At 43.1% G+C, this 27,286-nt stretch overlaps 1 protein-coding gene across 3 annotated transcripts in view; it reads right to left on the reverse strand.

Moving 5' to 3' along the window:
- The window catches only part of LOC147455386 (tetraketide alpha-pyrone reductase 1-like), a 52,889-nt gene that overhangs the window by 12,630 nt on the left and 12,973 nt on the right, over window positions 1–27,286 (reverse strand). For 2 of the 3 annotated variants that reach the window (XM_086514162.1, XM_086514163.1), the window contains exon 2: window positions 14,959–15,128. In XM_086514162.1, the coding sequence (XP_086370288.1) occupies window positions 14,959–15,128 (170 nt within the window). Of the gene's footprint in view, window positions 1–14,958; window positions 15,129–15,191; window positions 15,442–27,286 lie in introns of those variants that run through there. The other variant, XM_086514164.1, reaches the window with a different exon arrangement.

A 27,286-nucleotide genomic window follows, 5' to 3' on the forward strand; every position in this document is an offset into this window, starting at 1 on the left:
GCCGCACGGTCAAATCCCGCGTAGTTTGCAGATTCAGCCCTGAAAACACAGATTTCAGCATCTGCATTTTCAGCGCGTCGTCGTTGCATCGTCGTCGACATAGAGTCAGAATTCAGCAGATAACGATTTGCAGATTTCAGCTATCACAAACTGGTGACGTGGCTGCGGTATACACACACCCGCCTGTGTCATGATGACGTGGCTGCTCTGTAAGGGCTGAAAAGCTGACGTGGCGAGGCTGCCCGGAAAAAGCGGGGTGATTGACACGTGGCAACTATAAGGACGCCCGCAAATCGCGGCGGATTTTAAGGAAGCTGAAAAGCTACGCAAGGCTGGAATTCCACGCAAATTTGAAAGTTGCTTTATTTTACTAAAGCATAGGAGCTTGTGAGAGAAAGAGCCTTTGCTTTATTTTTAGGCTTTTAATTTTCAGCTTTTGGGGTTCTGCTTTTGGCATCCCTTGTACACTTTACATAAGCAGGCAGGGCCTCATAACTCAGAGCATCTAGACGCAAAGTCTGAGTGTGAGCGCTTGCCCGCACTCTTGTACTTTGAACTCAGATTAATACAAAAAGAAATACCGAAAGGGGCGCCAGTCTTTGGGGCCAATATCTCTAGGCACGGAACTCCGCCGAACCAGTGTTGAATTAATTGTGAACTGTGAACTGTAAGTGGTTTTTTGCTGCTGTCGCGGCAGATTCTTGACTTGGAGTGTCCAAGACTGTTACAGTGGTATCAGAGCACGGCCGATTTCTCTTCTACGGGAAATCCGATCCCAAAAAAAATTTCCGCGGCACCTATGGCTTCACGCAAGGATCAGTCGACTCCCTCTGCATCTTGAGATGCGGCAAGGGATCACAACAAAGATTCTGGCAAGGAGTATGGCCTGCCTCGGCCTACTCAGGCGGAGCGTCGAGAGATGGAGCATCGTCAATTGATCGGCGATGCAACAAAGATGATGCTCAATTTTGCGAAGGACCCAAAATTTGCAAAATATATGAGTGAGACTTCTTTTCAGGAAGTGCATGCGCAGTGGCAGAAAACCACAACACCCCCCCCAAAACCCGCTCTCAAGAAACCTTTTGCTCACAAGAAATATTCAGAGAAGGAATTAGAAGAGGTGGTTGATGCACGGATTGCTCAGCTTTTTGAGCGCAAAACAAAGCTAAAAAGCACGGCAAAAAGCAAAAGAAAGGCACTGACTTCCCGGGTTATTTGGGTCGTCAGTCGACATTTGAGAAGGCAAAGAAACAGAAGAAGCGTGTTCGATTTGAAGAAGTACCCAATTCTTCTTCTTTTTCTTCGGACAGTTCTTCTAGCTCATCTGACTCGAGCGAAGAAGACCCCAAAGGCAAAAAGCGAAGCAAGAAACAACGCTTCGGAAAGGGCAAGAAAAAGGCAAAAAAGTCTAAATCTCGCCCAGTGAGTGACAGTTCTACAGAGGACTCGTCTACATACAGTTCAGACTCTGACGACAGCAATTTCTATGCAAAGAAGAAGAAATTTTATAAAGCAAACCAATATGACTTTCTGGAAGATAAAAGCAAGAAGGTTCGAGAGTTTAAGGAAGGTGGACAACGTATTAAATTTGACACGTTTTCGGGATATAGAGATGCTTCGAAGGCTTTGTCTTTTGTACAGCAGTTTGACATCGCTTTTCCGAGAGGACGCTACTCAGAGCACTCTAAAATTTTAAGAAGCTTTTTATTTCTTCTTGGCTGACTCAAGAGTATGAACACGATATACGAGCTGCTTGGAACCATCTTCGGATGACCAAGAAAGATACAGTGAACGCTTATTGCGAGAGATTCTAGAGCTCTTTTCTACCCGCCTCTTCATTCAAGAAGATCTCGTTCAAAGAACAGATTGAGCGGTTTACCTTGGGTCTACCTACAGAGATCTGAAATCACTGCTTGGAACAGAAGTTAGCTTCTATTCAGGAGTTGATGAGTCATGCGAAACGGGGTTTTGCCATTTCACTCTAGCAGTCTGACCTACCCCACCGATGAGGTCATGACACAAAGAGCTGAACAAACTTCTACAAATGAAAGTAGAAAGAGAGAGAGCAACTTAGAAAAGAAAGATGCACAACCCAACTTACTCCTTAGGAGAGAGCTCGCTTCATCAGGGAGGGAAAGTGCTTCGAATGCGCGGAACCTGGACATATATCCGCGAAGTGCCCTAAAGCACAGAAAGAACAACATGACAAGGACGACGAAAGGCCTGAGAGTTCGAGAGCAGCTGAGGAACATGGAAGAAAAGGCAAGATGAAAACAGGACAGGTTCCAGATTGTGTGGGTACCGATCTCAACACAATGGACGAGAGTACAGAACTTTGTCGAGCTTGGGGCAAAGTGAAAGACCAAGAGGCCCTGATCTTCTTTGATGGAGGAGCCGAGGCCAACTTCATTTCACCGAAATTGGCAGCGCGGCTCGAGATCACTCCCGATCGGATGGGACCACTTACGGAGGTTGTTCTAGCGGCACCCGACAGGGACGTAGCAATTACACCTGTCATTGGCAAACTTCGGTTGCATTGTCAGAGGTATTTGGGGCATGAGGACATTTACATAATGCCTTTGGAAGGTTGTGATGTTCTCTTGGGAATTCCCTGGTACCACAAGAACAACGCCGTGGTCGACTATCGGGCGAGGAAAGCGACATGATTACAAAGAAGGGCAGAACCATTGTACTTGACATTAAACTAAAGGGCGAGTCTGTCCCTATTGTATCGGCTTCGGCCATTTCTAAATTAATGAAATCCAGTCTATTTGTTTACTCGATCTTTATGAAAGAGTTGAGTGATGAGGATAGGAGAAATATGTCTAAACTTGATTTAAAAAAGCCAAGATTTTCTCCACTCTCACGCCGATTGGTTCTCAGAGGGCCTACCAGGCAAGTTACCACCTACTCATCCTGAAGATCATACCATTGATCTGATACCTGGAAGCACACCACCGAACCGGCCAACTTACCGTGTGAGCCGAGCACAAAATGAAGAGATTATGAACCAAGTGAAAGACCTCTTGGAAAAGGGTCTTGTCCAACCTAGTACTTCACCTTATTGCTCTCCAGTGTTGTTGGTTTTGAAGAAAGACGGATCTTGGAGAATGTGCATCGATTATAGAGCTCTCAACAAATCACCATCAAGAACAGATTTCCGATTCCTAGGATCGATGATATACTCGACAGATTACAGGGATCCTCGTGCTTTAGCAAGATTGATTTGAAGAGTGGATATCATTAAATCAGAATCGCGTCGGGAGACATCTACAAGACAGCATTTCGGACGACTTTTGGGTTATTTGAGTTTTTGGTGATGCCTTTTGGCTTAACCAATGCTCCTACGACATTTAACTGGATAATGGACAGGATTTTTCGAGACTACAGGCTATTTGTTGGCACTTTCTTTGACGATATCATTGTTTTCTTCAAGAATGAGGCAGAACATAGAGATCATTTGCTTCAGGTCTTTCAGGCATTACGAGATTACAAGTTAGTGATTAATGCGAAGAAAAGTCAATTTTTCTTACCAGAGATACACTTTTTGGGACACATTGTCTCAGCAGGCAGGAGGTGCAAATGGATCTGGCCAAGATAGACACTACCCGTGATTGGCCCAATTTGAAGAATTTCCATGAAGTTAGAAGCTTCTTGGGACTGTGTTCGTACTATAGGCGGTTCATTCGAAAGTTTGCAGAGGTTGCTTCCCCTTTGCATATCTTGACACAGAAAGGAGTCCCTTTCTCATGGGGACCCACAGAGGTGACTGCCTTTCAAAGTTTGAAAGAGAAATTGACTACGGGACCAGTTTTGACTTTACCGGACTTGCCGAAGTCATTTGAAGTATATTGTGATGCTTGTGGTCGTAGTCTAGGTGCGGTCTTAATGCAAGAAGGCCATGTCATTGCTTACGAGAGCCGATTGTTCTCAAGGCCGAAAATGACAGCACAGATTTATGAGAAAGAGCTTTTGGCGGTCTTACTCAATGGCGGCATTACCTACTTGGAGCAGATTTTACTGTCTTTACAGACCATCAGAGTTTACGCTACTTCTTGCCACAGAAGCAGCTATCCGAAAAGCAGATGCGGTGGACGAACATCTTGTCACAGTTTCACTTCCAGATTGTCCATGTTCAGGGATAGAAGAATGTGGTGGCAGATGCTTTGTCTCGGAAGCCGTTGGTTCTGACTATTTCCGCGATACATCATAGGAGCTTCGAGGATATGGTCGACCAGTATGCCACAGATACAGATTTTGAAGACGTTTTCACACAGATATGGGATGGGGAGATAGTAGCGGGATATTCCATTCGGGATGGCTGTCACAAAGTGATGACGTGGCGGACAACAAAAACCCTAATTTCTGCCAGAAACCCTAAAATTCTTGCAAACCCTAATTTTTGCCAAAAACCCTAATTTCCGAAAATCGCAGAGGCTGAGAAAAAAAAAATTAAATGATGAGCGACGCAAATTTTGCTTTTTCTCTACGCAATGAGAAAGAGAGAGAGAATGCTTTTGCTTTCAAGTTTTGACTCTCTGTGAGAGAGAGAGAGAGCAATTGCTTTTGATTTGAAGCTTTTGGGGCTCTGCTTTTGGGCATCCCTTGTAACCTTTAAATTAGTGGTGAGGGCCTCACTTCTCAGAGCATCTCGATGCAGAGTCTGAGAGTGAATCCCGACCCACTCTCTTGTACTTTGAACTGATTAATATAAAAAGAAATACCGAAAGGGGCGCCAGTCTTTGGGGCCAATATCTCTAGGCACAGAACTCCGCCGGGCCAGTGCAAATCTATTGTGATCTGTGAATTGTTTTGAAGTGGTTATTTGGTGCTATCGCGGTTGATTCTTGACTTGGAGTGTCCAAGTCTGTTACAATGGTATCAGAGCACGGCCGATTTCTCTTCTACGAGAAATCCGATCCCCAATTTTTTTCCGCGGCACCTATGGCTTCACGCAAAGTCAGTCGACTCCCTCTGCATCTGGAGATGCGGGCAGGGATCACAACGAAGATTCCGGCAGAGAGTATGGCCGCCTTGGCCTACTCAGGAGGAGCGGCGAGAGATGGAGCATCGCCAATTGATCGGCGATGCAACGAAGATGATGCTCAATTTTGCGAAGGATCCAAAATTTGCAAAATATATGAGCGAGACTTCTTTTCAGGAAGTGCATGAGCAGTGGCAGAAAACAACCACACCCACTCTCAAGAAACCTTCTGCTCACAAGAAATATTCAGAGAAGGAATTAGAAGAGGTGGTTGATGCTCGGATTGCTCAGCTTTTTGACGCGCAAAGAAAGCCAAAAAGCACGGAAAAAAGCAAAAGAAAAGAATTGACTTCTCGGGATATTTGGGTCGTCAGTCGACTTTTGACAAGGCAAAGAAACGGAAGAAGCGTGTTCGATTTGAAGGAGTACCCAGTTCTTCTTCTTCTTCTTCTTCTTCTTCTTCATCTGACAGTTCTTCTAGCTCTTCAGATTCGAGCAAAGAAGACAGAAAAGGTAAAAAGCAAAGCAAGAAACAAAGCTTCGGAAAGGGCAAGAAAAAGGCAAAGAAGGCTACATCTCGCGCAGAGACTGACAGTTCTACTGAGGACTCGTCTATAGATAGCTCAGATTCCGATGACGGAAACTTTTATGCGAACAAGAAGAATTTTTACAAAGCTAACCAGTATGACTTTCTCGAAGATAAAAGCAAGAAAGTCCGAGAGTTTAAGGAAGGTGGCCACTCGATCAAGTTTGATACTTTTTCAGGATACTCAAATGCTTCGAAGGCTTTGTCTTTTATACAGCAGTTTGACATTGCTTTCGCAGGAGGACGCTATTCAGAGCACTCCAAGATTCGGAGAGTTGCCTCTTACTCTAAGGGGAATGCTCGTACTTGGCGGTCCACGCTTCTTTTAAACAAGACTAGCCAGTTATAGCGGAGAGGTCTCCATTGATCATTTGTGTCATCAATTCCTGCTTCTTTGACAATTCAACCTTGGTCTGCATCAGCCCTTCAAAAACCCTAAAATTCCTGAAAACCCTAATTTTTGGAAATCGCAGAGGCTGAAGGGGAAAAAAAAATTTAAATGATGAGCGACGCAAATTTTGCTTTTTCTCTACGCAATGAGAAAGAGAGAGAGAATGCTTTTGCTCTCAAGTTTTGACTCTCTGTGAGAGAGAGAGAGCAATTGCTTTTGATTTGAAGCTTTTGGGGCTCTGCTTTTGGGCATCCCTTGTAACCTTTAAATTAGTGGTGAGGGCCTCACTTCTCAGAGCATCTGGACGCAGAGTCTGAGAGTGAATCCCGACCCACTCTCTTGTACTTTGAATTGATTAATATAAAAAGAAATACCGAAAGGGGCGCCAGTCTTTGGGGCCAATATCTCTAGGCACGGAACTCCGCCGGGCCAGTGCAAATCTATTGTGATCTGTGAATTGTTTTGAAGTGGTTATTTGGTGTTGTCGCGGTTGATTCTTGACTTGGAGTGTCCAAGTCTGTTACAGTGGCTACTTGATGAGAAAAACCATGTTGTGAGTTACACAGCCGTTGAGGGAAAAGGTTATGACTGAATGCCACTGTCCACCTTTTACGGGTCACCGCGGCGTCGCTACCACCATGAAAGGGATAGAGAGATACTTCTTTTGGCCGAGACTCAAGAAGGATGTGGAAGAGTGTGCGCAGTTGCTTGGTATGCTAGAAGGTCAAGTTTGACAGGCATAAAGCACAGGGATTGTTACAGCCTTTGCCCATACCCACCCGCCCCTAGGAAAGTATTGCAATGGATTTCATTTTTGATCTCCCGAGAACATAGAGTGGTCATGATGGTATTTGGACTGTTATTGACAGATTTAGCAAGCAGGCTCGTTTCATTCCAGTGAAGAAAACAGTCAAGCCGGATCACTTAGCGAGACTATTTGTGGCCCAGATCTTCAAATTACATGGCATGCCTTAGACAATTGTCTCTGACAGGGACCCTCGATTTACGAGTTTGTTTTGGAAGGCAATTTGGGAGAACGTTGATACGCGGTTGCAGTTCTCGTCATCGTTCCATCCGCAGACTGACGGGCAATTTGAGATTGCCAACTCAATGATTTTAGATTTATTGAAGTCTTATATCCCGGATCAGAAGACTCAATGGGAAAAGTATCTACCTTTGGTGGAATTTGCCTACAATAACACGATACACTCTTCGACGGGGAAGGCGCCATTTGAGATTGTTGAAGGTGTTGCGAAGGTTCCACCCTTCCTAAGCATGAAAGATAAGATTTTTGAAGCGGATTAGTATAAGTGCGACTTAGACACGGTTTTTGCCAAGGTCCGTGAGACTTTGCAGAAATCTCAAGAACGACAGAAAAGGCAGCGGATCACCATCGTTGCGATTTGAAATTAAAGGAGGATGATTGGGTGCTCTTACGTTTTGAGAAGGCACGCTTGAGAAAGAAGAAGGGAAAGGAGAGGCTTTTTCCGCTTAGTATGCGATACTACGGATCTTTCCAGATCTCTGAAAAGATCAATGATGTCTCCTTCCGACTAAAACTACCTGACACTTGGAGGATTCACAATGCATTCCATGAGTCTCTTAAAACCTTTTAAAGGTGATGTGCTTGATGATGGGGAGCTTGATGAGCAACCCGAAGTGGAAGAAAACGAGGAGATCCTTGTTTCTAAACAGATTTTGGCACATAAGGATACAAAGAATAAAGGTAAAGTCCGAAGGCGGTTTTTGGTTAAGTTCAAGAACTATCTTGTATCGGATGCGAAGTGGATGGAGGAGGAGGACCTAGCAGATACTCCTCAGATTGTGAAATTTTACCTCGAAGCTTTTGGTTTAGTATAGTCTACTCCAAATGGAACCCAGAATTCAGCTTGGCCGGAGATCTGGTGCAGTGGGATGCACAATTACTCCGCTCCTTTGTCAACAGATGCCTTGATTTTTGTATACTAAAGTCATTGATGTCTCTTTGAGCTTCAGGGATACTGAGAGCTGACAATATTCTACTGTATGACTTTATGAAATGGAATTCCTGAATATGAAACTGATTTGTTCTTGACTTGTTTTAAGTGCGGGAACTGATAGACGAAATGACTGCAGCATTTTGGTCTAATTGATCTCGAATAGACATGGTTGCAATAGGGGTTAGTCAATCGGACATCAATGAGGTCCCCACTGCATCTAGATGCGATTGCTAGCTACATTGCCGATAAATCATGGTCTAAGATCCGAATGAATGTTGAATGTCATGTGATGTTCTGTGATGTCCTGTGATGTGATTGTCGATTGGTACATGTGCTAGATGTGTGTTCCTAGTGCATCCGTACTAACAGTCAGTGTCTGCTAAGACAGTTTATGGCCTCTGTCCGTTTTGCAGGCGTAATCGAGGGCGATTACAATGCTTTCAGGAGGGGGGTATGTCACAAACTCGTGACGTGGCTGCGGTATACACACACCTGTCTGTGTCATGATGACGTGGCTGCTCTGTAAGGGGCTGAAAAGCTGACGTGGCGAGACTGCTTGTAACAAACTGCTGACGTGTCGACCTACTGAAGAACGGAGCTACCGGCCGAGGGGCCTAAACCCTAAAAGGAACAAGCAACATAAGAAGTGTCACAGAGTGATGACGTGGTTGACCGAGAGCAGAAACCCTAACCCTAATTTCTGCCAAAAACCCTAACTGCTGAAACCCTAATTCTGGAAACCCTAACCCTAAAACCTGCAAACCCTAATTTCTGCCAAAAACCCTAACTGCTGAAACCCTAATTCTGGAAACCCTAACCCTAAAAACTGCAAACCCTAATTTCTGCCAAAAACCCTAACTGCTGAAACCCTAATTCTGGAAACCCTAACCCTAAAACCTGCAAACCCTAATTTCTGCCTAAACCCTAATTGCAGAAACCCTAATTCTGGAAACCCTAACCCTAAAACCTGCAAACCCTAATTTCTGCCAAAAGCCCTAACCCTAAGGCAGCAAACAAATTCCGAAAATTGCGCTGACATGATGACGTGGCAGGCTGTACGGATTTCCGTGATTTACGCTGGCAGCTTTTGGCATTGCTTTTTGGACCATAAGCTTTTGAGTTTGAAAGTTTTTCATGTAAACTGCTTTTTGGACCAGAAGCTTTTGAGTTTTAAAGGCTTTTTACTATAACTGCTTTTCAGGCCAAGGGCCTTTAAATATGAGGCTAGGGCTCATTCTCTGGCATGCTTCCTGGAGAAGGTGCAGAGTCTGGAGTACCGGCTTGTACTTTGATGATGCAATATAAAGAAATACCGAAAGGGACGCCAAGGTTTGGGGCCAATACTCTCTGGGGTGGACTTCCGCCACTCCGTGTCGCGTGTCGTCTCTCTCTTTCAGTTCAGTTGTTATTGAAGTACTAAAAGTCTGTTCAGTCTGTTCTTTTCTATTGGCACGTGGTGCCTGCATTTGTGACAGTGGTATCAGAGCATCAGGCGTGTGCTTTTCTGAAAGCATACCGGTCCTACAAAAGAGCAGACACAGCTTTATTTGAGACTTATTAGCCACTCTCAACCCGGACTTATTAGCCACTCCCACCCTTACTTCATTGCGCATCGGGCGCGCTCCCGTCTTCACCGCAGTGTCTTACAGGGCATCAGCCAATTAAGATCACTTGCAAGAGAAGGATCCAGATTTGTTTCAAGTCACTGTTTTTTTTCAGAAGCAGTGCCATGCAGATGTTGACGTCTACAGCTACCAAGCAGCATACTCCAAGTACTTGGCAAACTTTCAAGATATTTTTTGCCCGAAGTTATATGGTTTCTGACATCTTCCTTCGGAGTGCAACTTTTGGCAGAGCGGGGTATCCTGAAATGCTTGCCATGGAAACCCTAGCAGATTATAACTTGAAGTTTCTCGACATCTCCCAGTAGATGTCTCTTCACGAGCAGATGAACTTGGAGACCGAGTGCGATTGCTATCTTGGGACTACTATCGCCGCCAAAGAAACATTGTTTGTCCAAGAGCTGATGGACCATGTTGTGCTCAGCTATGACCTTATGGAATGAACCTAACCCTAATTTTTGGTGCAGGTTTCAGGATGGAAAGTCAGTCGACTTTTCGAGCTCGATTGATGTAGAGATTGCTTTTTTAAGTTTGAGTTCTGTTTGAGCTTGTTTGGTGATCCTGTTTGTAATTTGTTTGAAATGGATGGTATCTGTTTTGAACTTGTTTTGGTGCCGATTTGAATTGTTTGACTCTGGTTTGATACTGGTTTCAATGATTGGTGATTTTACTCCCGGGTGGAGAAGTGAGAAATACTGTTTTGGTATTGTTTGAACCTGGGAACGACGCAGGCCGATGCCTGGGGAGCGTTTCGTTGTATGTTTGAAAACCTCCGAACGACGCAGGCCGATGCTTGGGGAGCGTTTGGTTGTATGCTTGTAAAATAATTGTTGGTGTGACTCCCGGCCCGGACCTGGATGGTTATGCGGGAGGAGTATTAAGAAGTCTGAGCAGTGGTTACTCTCAGCACCTCCAAACGACGCAGGCTGCGGTCTGGGGGGCGTTTGGTTGTAAAAGGCCTCTATATCTCCCGGCCCGGACATTTTTAGGTTATGCGGGAGGAGTGATGAGGGAGTCGTTGAATATCTCCCGGCCCGGACCTTGTTAGGTTATGCGGGAGGAGTGTTCATCGGCGGCTTTATGTTTCTATGTCTTGTAACAAGCATATGTGAGCATTTGTGTTGCATTGTGATGTGCCAACCACTGAATATTCCTAATTGGATGAGATTGCCTGGGTATGTAATTTTAGTGCATCAAGACACCCGAGGAAGATCAGTACGGTCTGGGTGTGATGGCTAATTTTACTACGCCGGAATATCAAGAGTTCCGATCTGGACGAAAGGAGAAGCTAACTCCTTGATCAAAACAGCCGATAGGAGCAGCTAACTCCTTGATCAAAAGAGCAGAAAGGAGAAGCTAACTCCTTAATAAAAAGAGCAAATTGATTGTCCCTCGGAATGACCCTCGGAAATTTTTGAACTAACTTGAGTTGTTTTGCAGATATGCTGTAATCGCGGACGATTATTCTCTTTCAAGAAGGGGAGATGTAACAAACTGCTGACGTGTCGACCTACTGAAGAACGGAGCTACCGGCCGAGGGGCCTAAACCCTAGAAGGAACAAGCAACAGAAGAAGTGTCACAGAGTGATGACGTGGTTGACCGAGAGCAGAAACCCTAACCCTAATTTCTGCCAAAAACCCTAACTGCTGAAACCCTAATTCTGGAAACCCTAACCCTAAAACCTGCAAACCCTAATTTCTGCCAAAAACCCTAACTGCTGAAACCCTAATTCTGGAAACCCTAACCCTAAAACCTGCAAACCCTAATTTCTGCCTAAACCCTAATTGCAGAAACCCTAATTCTGGAAACCCTAACCCTAAAACCTGCAAACCCTAATTTCTGCTAGAAGCCCTAACCCTAAGGCAGCAGACAAATTCCAAAAATTGCGCTGACATGATGACGTGGCAGGCTGTACGGATTTCCGTGATTTACGTTGGCAGCTTTTGGCATTGCTTTTTGGACCATAAGCTTTTGAGTTTGAAAGTTTTTCATGTAAACTGCTTTTTGGACCAGAAGCTTTTGAGTTTTAAAGGCTTTTTACTATAACTGCTTTTCAGGCCAAGGGCCTTTAAATATGAGGCTAGGGCTCATTCTCTGGCATGCTTCCTGGAGAAGGTGCAGAGTCTGGAGTATCGGCTTGTACTTTGATGATGCAATATAAAGAAATACCGAAAGGGGCGCCAAGGTTTGGGGCCAATACTCTCTGGGGTGGACTTCCGCCACTCCGTGTCGCGTGTCGTCTCTCTCTTTCAGTTCAGTTGTTATTGAAGTGCTAAAAGTCTGTTCAGTCTGTTCTTTTCTATTGGCACGTGGTGCCCGCATTTGTGACACTGCCCAGAAAAAGCGGGATGATTGACACGTGGTAGCTGTAGGACGCCCACAAATCGCAGCGGATTTTACGGAAGCTGAAAAGCTACGCAAGGCTTGAATTCCACGCAAATTTGAAAGTTGCTTTATTCTACTAAAGCATAGGAGCTTGTGAGAGAAAGAGCCTTTGCTTTATTTTTAGGCTTTTAATTTTCAGCTTTTGGGGCTCTGCTTTTGGCATCCCTTGTACACTTTAAATAAGCAGGCAGGGCCTCATAACTCAGAGCATCTGGACGCAGAGTCTGAGTGTGAGCGCCTGCCCGCACTCTTGTACTTTGAACTCAGATTAATACAAAAAGAAATACCGAAAGGGGCGCTAGTCTTTGGGGCCAATACTCTAAGCACGGAACTCCGTCGGGCCAGTGTTGAATTAATTGTGAACTGTAAACTGTTTGAAGTGGTTTTTTGGTGTTGTCGCGGTAGATTCTTGACTTGGAGTGTCCAAGTCTGTTACATTAGCCATTAGCGTTTTCAGATTTCAGCCCGTCTCGTTGTCGTCGTCAACATCGTCCGCAATTCCAAGCATTGTAGAGATTTGTGCAATCATAAGTAGACCGCTGTCGCTATAGAGAGTGGGACCCTTGGAGGAGGGTTTTACAACGTCTCTGGTGTCGTATTTCTCTTCTCTCTCTATCTCTCAGTCTCATGCACCTTCATTCACAGTGTCCATTCACTTTGTTTGTATCCATTGCACTCTCTCACTAAAGACACGGAAGGCTCTCCCTTCCCTCAGTAAAAGGAACCTTGAGCACAGTTCGGAGAACTCATCTTGAGCAAAGTTCAACATTCGTTCCGCTGCACCTTACAGAATCTATATGCCTAGATAAATCTAGGATAAGCACAAATTCACCAAAGGAAAGTGCAAGGTATAGATCTATGGTAATCACCCACAAGATAATATAACCATCAGCTCCATCATGCCTAGTATTGACTAAATACCATGACATCTCCACTAACGTCGTCAATACTCAATAGTGGGTGTAGAACTAGGTACTAACATATGCTCCCAAACACAACACACACAACACGCACACACACATGAGCATACATCAACACAAAGTTCAACGTATTCAGTTCCTGTCATGACTCGTCGATCTTTGTGTGCGAAGTGACATTCTAGTTGTTGGACGCATCTGTGTTCTCTTTTCTTCTTAATCCTCTCTGTAAAGTTAACAAGTAATTGAATGAATACCACCCTCTACAGTGTAATGGCCAGTTAAACAAAGACTAAGTAATAAGTAAAATCATTACAAGTCTGCCACCACGATCTTCACTGATCGTCAAGGTGCTTTGGCAGTTGCGAGGAACCCAGTGTTCCATGCTCTCACAAAGCACATTGAGGAGTATTATCAAGTATGTCAGAGAGACTATGACTATCGACAAGAAGGTTCTAGGAGATTTTTTTCCCTCAACTTGTATAAGCCTTATCTTTGTATTAGCACGCACAGTAATACAACTTCCCTTGCTCTTTAGCTTCTCCTTCATCTTCTCCATCTTGCATTCTTGCACCTATCTTTCCAACAACATTAGCATGCATCACCACCTTTCACATGTATTGAGGTGTACAATTTTCTAGATACGCACCTCATCACATCAACTAGATATAAAGCTGGTAAATATAGAGATATACCTCTATGAAAATATGTTAGATTCGTCAAAAGGAGTCTAAGACAAAGGAACATTACATATACAATTGCACAACTTATTATGAGATCCAAGGACGATTACGCTACCTATTTAGAGAGGGGTTTGGACCACTCTCTCAAGTCATGGACTACACTCATGAGAGATGTTTGGGGCTCTTTTTTCTATAGTTATACAAAGTTAGAGAGAGAATCTTGAAGAGCAGCATATCGAACCACAAAGGGCCCAGTCCAAAAACAGCATATGGGTTCCTTCACCACCATCACTCAAGAAACTTCCGAGCAACACCAAGAGATATCTCCTCGACAAGGTGTACTACTTGATCGCATAATCCAACTTGACCAATTCAAATGTCCAAGACCTTAGAGATTTATGCATAGACAATGCATACAAGAGAGAATTGAGAATATTATCACTGGAAACTATGCAAGACCTCCTAGGCTATTGAGTTCGATGCTACGTGCAGAGACTTATGCAAGTTCCCATGGGATGAATCACTTCCTTTTCACCCGTTATTATCTCCTCCGCAGTAATGTTATTTGTATCACAAAGGCCGTATCCTTGTTACCTATAGCCTCACTACCCTTGCGGACCACCAAATTTTGTTTTGGATCTAGGATTTTCTTTATAATGTTTTTCCAAGATGATTGTATCACTTCTCATATGGTTATACCTTTTGGTTTCATAGGTCAATTTGACCTTTTGCAGACATTAATATCTCTCTCTCTCTCTCTCTCTCTCTCTCTCTCTCTCTCTCTCTCTCTCTCACACACACACACACAAGAAGTGGGGCTTGTGACCCTTTGCATTACATAAAAAGTCGACCAAAGGTCTATTAGGTCTCCCCAGTCTCAAAATATCTTACGCGCATACATGAAAGGTGAGTTTAGGAAATGAAAAGACCTATGAAAATGGAAAGGCAAAGACTTTTTATGTCCATATGGTTGACTACACATTGATACATATGTGTTTTTCTTTTGCTTATTTTTCCTTTAGAGTTTGTTTCTCTTTAGAAGTTTAGAACTATATAGGTAGAGAATATATTTTTTTTGAAGCCATTAGAAGAGCTATATATTTATCTATATACAATAAATATGGGAAAAAACATGGAAGATATACAATGAGATCATGGAGGAAAATACCCATACAACCGCGAGATATATCCTTTGATGTATCCTCTAATCATGAAGTGGTAAAGCAGCTCTTTGGATGTAAACATCTTACACATATTTATTCAAGCGATAGAGCAACATGCAGAGCGTACATGACAATTTTACATCTCTCTCTCTCTCTCTCTCTCTCTCTCTCTCTCTCTCTCTCTCTCTCACACACACACACACACACACACAAAAATGGGTAGAGAATGAAGCAAGAAAGCTCTTACCTGAGGGTCCGACTTGACAATTTTAACGGGAGTAGCGGTGTGGAAGACACCATGGCACCCATCAACGACAGCATCGAAGCTGCCCTCCGAGAGCAAGTTTGCGGGCCACAGCTCAAGCCGTTCTTGCGCTCCTTCCAGCGCCTGCAAATGGGCTGTCTTGGCCTTGTCATCTGCATCTCCACAAAATCTGTCAAAGTTCTCTCATGCACAAACAATAATTTCAAAGGACGCACCATCAAACTTCATTATTAGGCAGAATCTCCAAAGATTCTTCTTCCAATATTGCACTTTGCATATTGATTTCAAAATGGGAACATGCAATATTCACAAATCGAGCTCGCACACCCCGATTAAAAGTAAGCCCTCTCAATCAAGGCAACACTTCGAGAGAGCTCGTGTGACTGCATGCGACTCATTTTGCAATTAAAAAAACCTTTGATGCCTCCCCTTCCGTTGTGCACACTGCTCTGCCAACTGGCGCACTGGTCCGACTTTCCCCTCATGAGCTACCTTGCGCCCTGCCTGCGTCCGTCGCCTTTGGCTACCCCCTCTTGCATGCGCACCTAGTTGGTTGCCTCGCCACTAGGCAGTCCAGAACTTGCAAGATTCGTGTCATAACAATTTTTTTTAAAGGGAAAATTACCAAAATACCCCTCTAATTTGTGGAAATTCCCAAAATACCCCTCAAATTTCAAAAATTCCCAAAATACCCCCGATATTTTGTCATAATTTCCCAAAATACCCCTCAAATTTTCCAAAATTCCCAAAATACCCCTGGTTGTGAGATAAAATTTTTCCAAAGATTAAAAAATTCATACCTTTCATAAGAAGACTGATTGTCTATCAATACAAGATACTAAAACTAGAATTTGAGTAGGTTATGTAGGATTTATAGAGGAATTGCTTCATTATTTTTAGATATAATTGCCCTTTTTTGCGAGGTAATTTGTGACAAATCACATGCTAAGCACTCAAAAACGGATCTTGATTGTCAGAAAAGAATAAAGGAATGATAAGCTTGAATAATTCAACCAAAATAGATACAAGGGTATTTTGGGAATTTTTGAAATTTGAGGGGTATTTTGGGAATTTCCACAAATTAGAGGGGTATTTTGGTAATTTTCCCTTTTTTAAATCATTGGCACGTCTTAAAATGAAAAGAATTAAAAGGTATTCCTAAATGATTTTAAAAAACTTAAAAGGTATTCCTAATCCACAGATTTCCTCAACAACAAAAAAATGATATACTAGTCTATAGTTATCAGCCGGGATGGACGGACACAACAATGAGAGAGAGAGAGAGAGAAAGAGAGAGAGAGAGAGAGCGGGGGGGGGAAGCTTTAAAGGGAAAAAAACGCTAAAGGAAAAATAAAAGAGAGGAGAAACACAAATATACCAATGTGAAGTTGGTCACCTTTTTACATGGACACAAAAGGTCTTTTGAGTTTCCACCTTCATATGTAATGGAAATGGCCTATGAACTTTGAGAGTAGCGGAATTAAGAAATTAGATGAAGCACTTTTGTGAGATTACTTTGTAAGCATAGCGGGTGAATTTAATTAATGGTAGCAACATAAACATGGTACTTAGTTAACTTGGCATGAACATTACTTTTGCAAGAGAGAGAGAGTTTAGAGAACATGACAATAGTTGAGGACCACATTCATATGGAGCCGGTCTCCCCTCCAATAGGCATTTGTATTATAGTTTCTCCCATCAAGAGAGATTTGGTACAATACAATCTTTGTGTTCCTTGTGACCTAGGTGATGCAATGAAGATGGAAAGCTTCATGCATCACAAGCATAACATAAACTTTGTAGAAATCATTAACTATCCCAAGCTTCAATCCCAAGACCTCAAACACCTTCGAAGGTGGAGAGAGCTAGCGGGGAATGAGGATAGGAAAGAGGAAGAAGAAACATTTCATAGGAGAAAGAAATAGCTCTTCACTTATCATCACTCTTCTTACTAATATACATAATAGCATAGTAATGAAGATGGAGAAGATGGCAAGCTTAAGCATTGAAGCATGGCTCTTGGTTGGATTTGCATTCCATAGCCAAGAGTATTGGTGTAGGCTCTCACTTCTCACAAGCTTGGAGAAGGAGGTGGAGTTCCTTAACTTTCACCAAGTGAGAATGGCTCCCCCAAAAAATAAGTGTGTGTTGGTGTATATCCCCCTAGCACCCCCCTTGCTTGCTTGGGGCGAGTTGTGACTTTTCCACATGCTGCAAGCTCATTGGACCCCTCTTTAGCCGAACCAATAGAAGCACACCATGTGGTTAAGCTTAAGGAGAATATGACATGTGTTCTTTGAGAAAAGGGGTGCCCTTTGGGTGAGTGGAAGGTTAGGTCAAAGATTCCCCTAACTTTGTGACTTTCATGCATAGGAAGCTTTTCAAGCACCTTACTCATTAAGTTTGTAGGGTCTCTTTCAATGCTTGAAAAAAACCTAGGTCTAGTGTAATCCCACCTACAAATTTTTAAATTTACCTCTAAATTATATTTTTTAAGGTGAGAAAATCTACAAAATTTTTAAAAAATTAGTGTAATTTGGTGTAAAAACCTTCAAATTTTGTCAATTTACCTCTGTTGTTTCAAATACATAGGTTTACCAAGTTTTTGGAAAAAAGTTTTTTTCGAGCACTGGGACTCTCTTTTTGACTCAAGCACCTTACCCCCCATGCATGGGAAGCTTCTCAAGCACCTTCCTCATTAAATATGACAAGTACCTCAAGTACCTTGGTCATCAAGCATGACAAGCACCTTAGGTGGAGTTCCCACCTCAAGCTCAAACCTAACTTGCCTAAGGTCAAAGGCAAGTTTAGGTCGGGGGTTCCCACCTCAAGCTCAGCCCTAGCTTGCCTAAGGTCAAAGGACTTTTAACACTAACCATTGGAGGTCTTTAATGAAGCTAACTATAAGGTCTTTTAAACTCCATTAGTTAACCTTGCTCTTTGACAGACCATCTCTCATTTGGGCCCCTTTACCATTGGCCCCTTGTTGAGATAGATCTGTAAGCACATGTCTATATTCTAACCCTTGTTCCCCTTTATTATCCCACATTAAATGATGAGTTTAATATGAGAGAATCATTTGGGTTGGTTAGATATTAGATTTAATGACATCATATGTCTTTTGACTTTCCACCTTCATCTTTCTTTTCATTTTCTAAACTCACCCTTTCACTTAGGCACTTAATATGTTTTGTAAGAATTTTTATTTTTATGAGATTGGGGAGACCTAATCAAGTCACTTGATAGAAATATAGGCAGAAAGCCTCCTCAATCTTTCTTAACACTACCTACTATGACAGGGCCTTTAATGAAGCCCCCTTCATGGGATCCATGGCAACGAAGTGGCCGAACACTTCTCAAGGAGGCACAAGCAATAGGATTTGTGTGAAGTAAACCAAGATCATGAAAATAAGCTTAGACAACAAAGCATTATCCGAGTTTACTAGCATATACGAATGTCAACACGTTTGTTTCAAGAAATGTGCACGAGCATAATGGTAAGGCATTGAGCTCTAATGGCAGTGGGATGGGCTTGAAATCTAAATTAGCCATAAAGCTTTTTTGAGATGTGTGCAAGCGCTCAAGGTCGTTGATTCCATTGCATGCCTCGAGCTAGTCTCGAAACCTAAACTAGTTAGCGGAGCCCCTTTTAGTTGAGCCTTAAAGCTTTTTCGAGATTTTTGCAGGCAATCACTGTCGTTGATCCCACCGCCCAGGGGTCTTAAAGACCCCGTAGGCTTTAGAATCGAGGCTCTTCAAGCGAGATAACATTTCCCTTGATTCCTACAAATGCACTCGGTACAAAAACATACTTACAATTTACAAATGCACTCAGATATAGCTCGCGGTATAAAAGTCACCATCAAACATCTATCTCCCAAAATTCATGCATGCTTGTGGTGTGGGGTAAAGAGATATTTAAAAGTATATTGATTGTGGTTAAAAGATGTGTTGAAAACCATTAGCATGATGAGAGAGAGAGAGAGAGAGGCATTTCAACGGTCCAATTGTGCCAAAAAAAACCCATAGCGAAGAGCGTCAAAGAGCAGCATAAATTGTTCATGATGTCCTGCATGGGGCATCACTTGGTACACAATGTCAACTCGACATACGCACATGCAATGGGGAAAAAGTATCACTAGTAGCAATTTCTAAGGCCATTACAAAGAGCAGATTGATTTTTTTTTAACAGAAACAAATTGTAATTTATTATGTTTTTCTATCTAAGCACTCCTTTTTGTTGTTGGACATAGATGGAAGGCTATATCATTTCTCTTGATGATACAATTAAACAAGGATAAGCTGTTCTTCTCAAGGTAATAAACTCCTTGATACATTGAAATGTGCGTTGCATGTAGAGCTTGACTTGTGGGATAAAAGCCTCTACTAAGTAGTCCCTATTCTGATGGTGTGAACATGGACTCAAGAAACAAAGGACAAGCTTTTAAATTAGAGATAAAATTACAGGCCAGCCAATGACGAGATGCATGCACCTTATTAAACAAGGTGAGATTTCACGATGGCTTTCCAAAAAGGAAATCAAGATATGAGAGAAATAAAAATACAATATATATATATATATATATATATATATATATATAGAGAGAGAGAGAGAGAGAGAGAGAGAGAGAGAGAGAGAGAGAGAGAGTCACAATCGTTTGTTCTTGTGAAAAAAGCTCTTTACTCTTTAAAAACTTTAAAAATAAAAAGGTACACAAAATAAAAGCAATGTAGTCCCATCCTAAGAAAAAAGAACAAGTATAAATTGTGTGTTTATGTTGAAAATAATATAAGATGAGCAAGGACAAAAAAAATAAACAAAGCAAAGTCTTAAAAAGCCCTCTAAGGCTATGAAATGAAAGGGACCCATTTGACAAAGTCCATCAACATTTAAGATGAGTCTCTATCGTTGGCACTAAAAACATTGGAAGGATGCCTAACTCGACTCAACACCAAGGCTTCTTTTAGAAAGCCAAAAATCTAAGTCTCATACTTTTACAAAATAGAGCAAGAAGTGGATAGTTGTTGGCACTGGGCTTTATTTGTCATGTACGGTTAACAGTCAAACAACTTACTTATGATGTACGGACAAAGGATGCTACAATCTCTCTCTCTCTCTCTCTCTCTCTCTCACACACACACACACACACACACACACACACACACACACACACACACACACACACACACACACACACACAAACCAAATCATAAAGAAAACTTTTTTTTTGCCATCTAGCTTGTGCGAGCTAGTTTTACGAGATTGTGCATAGGGGTTGTGCTCACCCACACCTCATGTCCGCGCAGGGGTTGAACCATATTGGGTGTGCCTAAAGGACCTCACCTCAACCACTAGGACAACAGACCAAACCATAAATAAAGAAACTTAAGAGATATAGAGTGTAAGAGCTACTTTTTTGGCTTTAGCCTTAGTACATACGAGTACGGCCGGCTGCCGAAGGCGGAGTCTCTCTCTCTCTTTCACTCCCCCTCTTTATCCCGTGCTTGGCATTTAGCCTTCAGCTCACAGACGTTGACACATGTAAAGGGTACTCGGACTGCTGTTATAGAATACATATAGATACTTGCATTGGTATTGGAGCAAAAATATTCCCTTTTGCACTTCAAAAACACTTGTAGATAATGTAGAAAGGGAGAGATGAACTACAATTTCTAGCCTTATCTAGTTGACCTTCCATTATTAATGGGGCTTTTGATGTTTTTCATGATTATCTTTCATGTTTACCTCCATCAATACTAGCACAATCATCGATGGATCACAACAGGCCTCTCTCTCTCTCTCCATCCACACAGGAGTTGATGTTGATGATAATTATGCTCTCTCTCTCCATAAACACAGGAGTTGATGTTGATGATGATCATGTTGATCATTAGATCTCTCCGTTGGTACTGCTGCAAAAGGAGCCAAGCATTAATGCAATTAAGGTTTGTTTTATGCAAGCATGGCACCACCAAAAGTGGTTTTGATGGGTGTGGCTCCTACCTCGGTTTCTCATCTTCTTCCTCCTCCTTGCAAGACAACACTAATTTCAAGGAGTACCGCCCCTACTATCTTCAATGGTAATAGAAGGAGCTTTGTAGCTCTAGCAGAGATGCAATGCATGTACAACTCCACAATGGTGTCGCCTTCCCCTAAGCTTCCCCTCGTGGTGCCAGTGTGTTGGTCATGTCCCCCTCCATTGCCACCTTCTTGAAGCACACCAAGTCGTTCAACCAGTACACCTAGCAATGAGTAATCAAAAATCTTGAGCAAGTATGCCTCTAAATCCACTTAGTAGTCAATGGGGGCAATATTGGAGGGCAGGTGTGAGAAGTGGATCGGCAACCTGCATGCGCTTGCTTGCTGCTTGAATTCATGGGGGCAAGGAAAAGGAGCAAGGTAGGCTAATGCTCTCCACGTGACATTTTGATGCTCTTGAGGTCCTAGCTAGACTCTCATTGTTTGCATGACGTTCTTATAAAGACATCTACAACCCATACTCATACCTACTTCCTCGGCCCAAATGACATTCCCATGTGCATCCTTGTCGTGAGTTCCACTACATGAAAAGGTTAGCGACTATATAGAATGACTAAAAGAGCAAAAGTTAGAGAAAAGGTCCGTTCCTTTTGAGAGGTTTGACTTGGTATTGCAAGTCACCAAAATAATAAGTTAACCTTTTTGTGGGCATTGGGTTACTTGCTATTAGAAGTGGTGGCAAATGAATCAAAACACGTGTGAATGTGTTGATGAAGTGTTCCTTTTCAGGTGTGTGGAATAGTTTCAGCATAGTCTTGAAACTCACCGCGTGGAGGTCCTCTTTGAGAGCATGTGAGAGAAGGAAGAGAGAGAAAGACGGGAATGCTAAACAAAAGATAAACACTATGTCTTGACGATTTTGGACCCATTTTTTTTCACGCGAATCTTGGTGGATTCTCTGGGTTGAAGGGGGCACGTGGAGGGAAGAGAGAGAGAGAGAGAGAGAGAGGTTCTATGCTCACCCAGGTACACAGATAGACGTTTTTTTGTGCTTCTACGCGCAGAGAGGTGTGTTGGTGAGACTGCGGGCTAGGAGCTTGAGAGGTCTCTCTCTCTCTCTCTCTCTCTCTCTCTCTCTCTCACACACACACACACACACACACACACACACACACACACATGCAAGTGAGCGACAAATACCAGCACTGCCAAAAGGGGCAGCCCCAGCTTTGCATTGAAGCTTGTTGTGCATCGGTTTGTATGTTGCGATTGTCCTGTGCTAGGACGGTTCGAGCTGGGAGAGATCGTCTCTCTCTCTCTCTCTCTCTGATGCAGCTGAGGCAGCAGATTTGATGCGGACAAGGAAAGCGCTGGGGGGAAGGGGCCCGCGGGGGGGGGGGGGAAATCATGTGGCAGTAGGGTCTGAAGGAGAGAGGTGAAGGGATGTAGGAGTCTCAGAAAGCAAGGTCCTGGTTGCAATGACTTGGTTATTTCAATTTGAAGATTTAGCATTAAAGAGAAAACAATTAACTGAAGGTATCCACTTAAACCCATCATTGTTTTATCTCAAAATCTAAAAAAACTCAACCAACCCTAAGGCCTTTGCCACTACCAAGTCAAAAAACACTAAGGGCGTTTACACACTAACGGGCACCGCCTCACTTTCAATTTGGGGTGGGCAGGTGAGCTTTACCCACCTGCCTACCCAGCTTCAAGTAAGAATTAAATAAAAGCTGCATATTGCAGTAGTTGGTGCGTAGGCTATTGGTTGCGTGAAAGTCTTGTTGCTGTCGGGACGTGAGCTCCACCCCCGTCCATCAATGGACAAGGGGAGCTTGGTTGTCCTTTGTCTTGGGCACTCCTCTCTTTGCGCATCGAATCCAACGTCGCCACCTAGAATCCACGCCAGCATGCCCAAGCTTGGGCGTTCTGTGTGTAACCAGCCTAAGGCCTTTGCCATTGATAGACAAATAAAAAATAAAAAAATGAAATGGCAAGGGTGTCTGAATCCATGCCAACATGCCCAAGCTTGGGCGTTCTGTGTGTAACCAACCTAAGGCCTTTGCTATTGAGGACCTTGAGTTGAGGACTTCTCTCATAACGATGTGTTGTTGGGCCTCTTTTGTGCTTGCAATGCCTTTTTAACCTCCTTGTTGAGAAGGTGGAGCAGCTAAGATGGAGCCGAAAGTAGCTCGTACAATTTTGGGAGTGTTGATGGCCCAATTTGGTGATAGCACTATGGTGATAATTTGTGGGGCTTGTTCGGCAATCATGAGAGAACACAAAATCTTGAGTTGTTTGTGCTATTGAGGAATTCTCTCTTGACAATGTGTTGTTGGGCCACAGGCTTGGGATATTCTAGTAGATCTTTATGCAAGCCGCAATGAGGCTAGAATTGCTTTGCTGCGTAAAGAGCTGGATTCAAAGATTATGCATGAGGAAGATGAAATAGACACTTCCCTTGCTGGTGTCAAGGATGTTAATGAGCAACTAATTTTTGCAGGAGAAGTCATTTCTGACAGTTCACTTGTGCAGATTGTTCTTGATGCTTTGCCAGATTCTTACCAGACTTTTGCTAGTACTTGGAGACTTATGACCCAAATGAAATCCTGAAGTTGTCAAGTTTGACGCATTATGCACATTGTTGTTTTCAAGAGTCACTTCCAACAAAAAAACAGGACTAGACAGCGTGCAGTTGAATAGGCTGTTGGGGTATAAAGCCCAATGTGGTCGCCCAGGTAAGTGGGCGGGCCGCCAGGTATGTACACATATTCTTTTGTAAAAACCTAATAAGAACTCACTATGCTCTGTACATTACAACAGAGTGAGTTCACCATATCGTCGTGCTCTTCTTCTCGCACTCTCTCTCGCGTCGCACTTCCGCTCGTACTCCTTCAACTGGTATCAGAGCTCAGATCGAGGCTCGGGGCAGCATTTGCAGGTAGCCAGAGTCACCTGCTCAGATTGGAGTGAGATTTGACAAGCGAAGACACGGCCCCAAATCTTGTGGCACCTCCCAAAGGGCTCGATGTTCTCAGAATTTCATTCTGAGGTCATCTCGGCCATCGTTCGGCTTTGACAAAGTTCTGCGCAGGCCATTTTCGACTAGGTGGTCTCAGCGGGTGCAGATCCGACTCTACAAATTTGGGGTTTCGGCCTACGACTGCAGGTGCTGAGGATATCGGCACTCCCAGAGTGTTGATTTGTGGCTGTCTACACATCGAAGGACTGCTCACAGTTCTTGGAGGCGTGTCACATACGACACAGGCGCATCTACACACAGGCTGTAGGCGACATTCACTAGTTCATCAGGTAGCTTGTGTTTGCTGCTCGATATTCCAGATTTCATCCTGACATTGCAGGTATTTCCACATGGGATGTATTGTCAGAGATGATGTATGTCTGTTGAGGGTTTGCTGGCTGTGAGTCACGCAGCAAACAACCACCGCAGCGGTTACAACATATAGTGGGAAATTTGTGGATGTATGACTTTGTGGGAAGTCTATGTACTGTCAGATTTACTGCAGCCTTTGTTGAGGTTGAGTGAGGTTTTATTGAGCTAGGGGATTCTCGAATGTTGAGATCCTTTCGGTGATACAGGTCTTGGAGCGATCCCTCGAGCACCCTTAGATAGGCAGCTAGGATGTATTGACTGTCAGTTAGACAGTTGGGATTGCATCTTTGCTTTACTGCCGTTGAGGCATTGTCGCAGTCTATGCTTATAGGACAGTGAGAGACAGTACAGGTGCAGGACAGGTTTACCCGCAGCTTACAGCGTTAGAGAGACAATGGTTTTTTGAGCTGTTTTTTGGTCTGTTTTTGAGTACACCAGAGCCATTTTACAAAGGAGACTCTGCCGAAATTTATGCAAAATCTGAAGCTTTCTTGGTTCATTTGACAGGTTGATATTGGTTCAGAGGTCAGTTTACAGGGGAAACTCTGCCGAATTTTTCCTAGGAAAGTAAACTACTGTGAAGCGTAGCTATGGCTGGATCACAGGACACTTCTCTTTACAATATCAAGAAGCTGGATGGAACCAATTTCCCATTGTGGAAGAAGCAGATTTGGCACGTGTTGGTACAAAAGAAGCAGATAAAACCTATAAAGCTCAAGGGGATAAAACCAGAAGATATGGACGAAGATGAATGAAGCGAAATGGATGAATTGGCACTCTCTACCATTATGCTGACTTTGGCAGAAAGCGTTTACTTCAATGTAGCAGACGAGATGTCAGCTTATCAAGCATGGTTAAAGCTGAGTGATCTTTATGAGAAGCAGAGTGCAGCTTCACAGGTATACTGGCTTAAGAAGCTTGTTGACTTGAAGATGAAAGAAGGGACACCTATGTCCAATCAGCTGAATGAATTCAACACAATCTACAGTCAATTGTCAGCTCAAGGTGTCAAGTTTGATGAACCTGTTAGAGCTATGTTCTTGTTGATCACATTGCCGGAAAGTTGGGACACTTTTCGCAGAGCTTTGAGTAATTCTGCACCTCCAGATGGTTTGAACACAGCAGGTGTAGAAGGAAGTCTGCTTACTGAAGAAGCCAATAGAAAGACAATGGACAAAGGCAAAGGAACAGCCTTAGTTGTCAGGGGAAGGACCAAAGAAAAGTACAAAGGTGGAAAGAGGAATCAGTCTCGTAGCAAGTCCCGCAGTGCTAAAGGCAAGAGTGACATAGAATGCTACCATTGTGGCAAGAAGGGTCACATGAAAAGAGACTGCAGAGAATGGAAAGCAGAAAAAGGCAAAGAGAAAGCTGAAGACCATGGTGAGAAGAACAAGTCCTCAGTGAAGATTCAAGAAATAAATGTGACAAACACTATTGCAAAGGATGACAGTCTAGTGTCAGGAGACATCTACTTCTTGAAGAATACATTGGACTCAACTCTTCTTACAGCATCTGATGGAAATGCACTGAGTGACTGGATTATAGACTCAGGGGCATCACTTCATGTGTCTCCAAACAAGGAGTGGTTTACCTCTTATGTGACCACTAAAGATCATGTTTGGCTAGGCAATGGGCAGACATGTGAGATCTTAGGTGTTGGAGATGTTCAATTGAAGTTTCAGAATGGCTCTTCTTTCACGCTGAAGAATGTGAGACGTGTTCCCGCAATTACAAAGAGCTTGATCAGCACAGGTTTACTTGATGATGCTGGCTACGTCACCACTTTTGGACAGAACATGTGGAAGATATCCAAGGGTTCTATGACAATATCACATGGAGTAAATTTTGGAGGACTTTACATGATTTATGTATCAAATGTCTCTAAAAATGTAATCAATGTAACCGAGAAGCCGAATGTTTCTTTGTTGCATAGCCGGTTAGGACATATGTCCAAGAAGGGAATGGAAATCTTGTTTCGTTCTGGTTATTTTCCTGGCTTTTCATTTAATGATTTTGAATTCTCTGAACATTGTCTGTATGGTAAGCAAACACAGCAGCCACATAAGCATAGAAGCAGTAGAAGAGATACACAGTTGGCACTTGTTCATAGTGATTTGTGTGGACCTGTGCCTAACCTATCTCTAGGGGGAGCTTCTTACTTTATGACATTTATAGATGATTACTCGAGGAAATTATGGGTTTACTTTCTCAAGCACAAGGCTGAAGCATTTAGTGTTTTCAAAACGTTTGTGACACTTGTGGAGAATCAGAGAGGCAAGAAGCTTAAATGCTTACGCACTGACAATGGTGGAGAGTATGTTTCAAAGGCCTTTCAGGACTTTTGTGAGTCAAAAGGTATAAAACGTGAACTTACTGCTCCTTACAATCCTCCTCAAAATGGCGTTGTTGAGAGGATGAATAGGACCATACAAGAGATGGTCAGAAGTATGTTGTCTAATGCACAGCTGCCAAATGGGTTTTGGGCTGAAGCTGTATCAACAGCTGTTCATCTTGTAAATAGATCTCCTAGCAAGGTTTTGCAGAAGGATTCAGTGCCAGAGATGGTATGGTCAGGCAAAATTCCCTCATACAAGCATCTCAGAGTCTTTGGCTGTGAGGCATATACTCACGTTCCAAAGGAATTTAGGAACAAACTTGAGCCAAAGAGTAGAAAGTGCATCTTTCTAAGCTATGGTAATTCTGGTGAGATGGGGTACAGACTTTGGGATCCCGAATCCAGAAAGGTTGTCCGCAGCAATGATGTTCACTTTAATGAATCCAAATATCATTCTAAACCAGAGAGGGTTGAGGAGATTAGAAGAGTTGTCTTCCAAGAAGATGGACCTGCACGTGCAATACAAAATGTCAGGGCTCAAGAGGAGCAAGGACAGGATAGATTGGAACCACAGGTTGTGGCTGAGCCTGAGCCACCTATT

The sequence above is a fragment of the Adiantum capillus-veneris genome, chromosome 6 (genome assembly GCF_014529385.1).
Source record: "Adiantum capillus-veneris isolate H3 chromosome 6, ASM1452938v2, whole genome shotgun sequence".
NCBI classification, from domain to species: Eukaryota; Viridiplantae; Streptophyta; class Polypodiopsida; order Polypodiales; family Pteridaceae; genus Adiantum; species Adiantum capillus-veneris.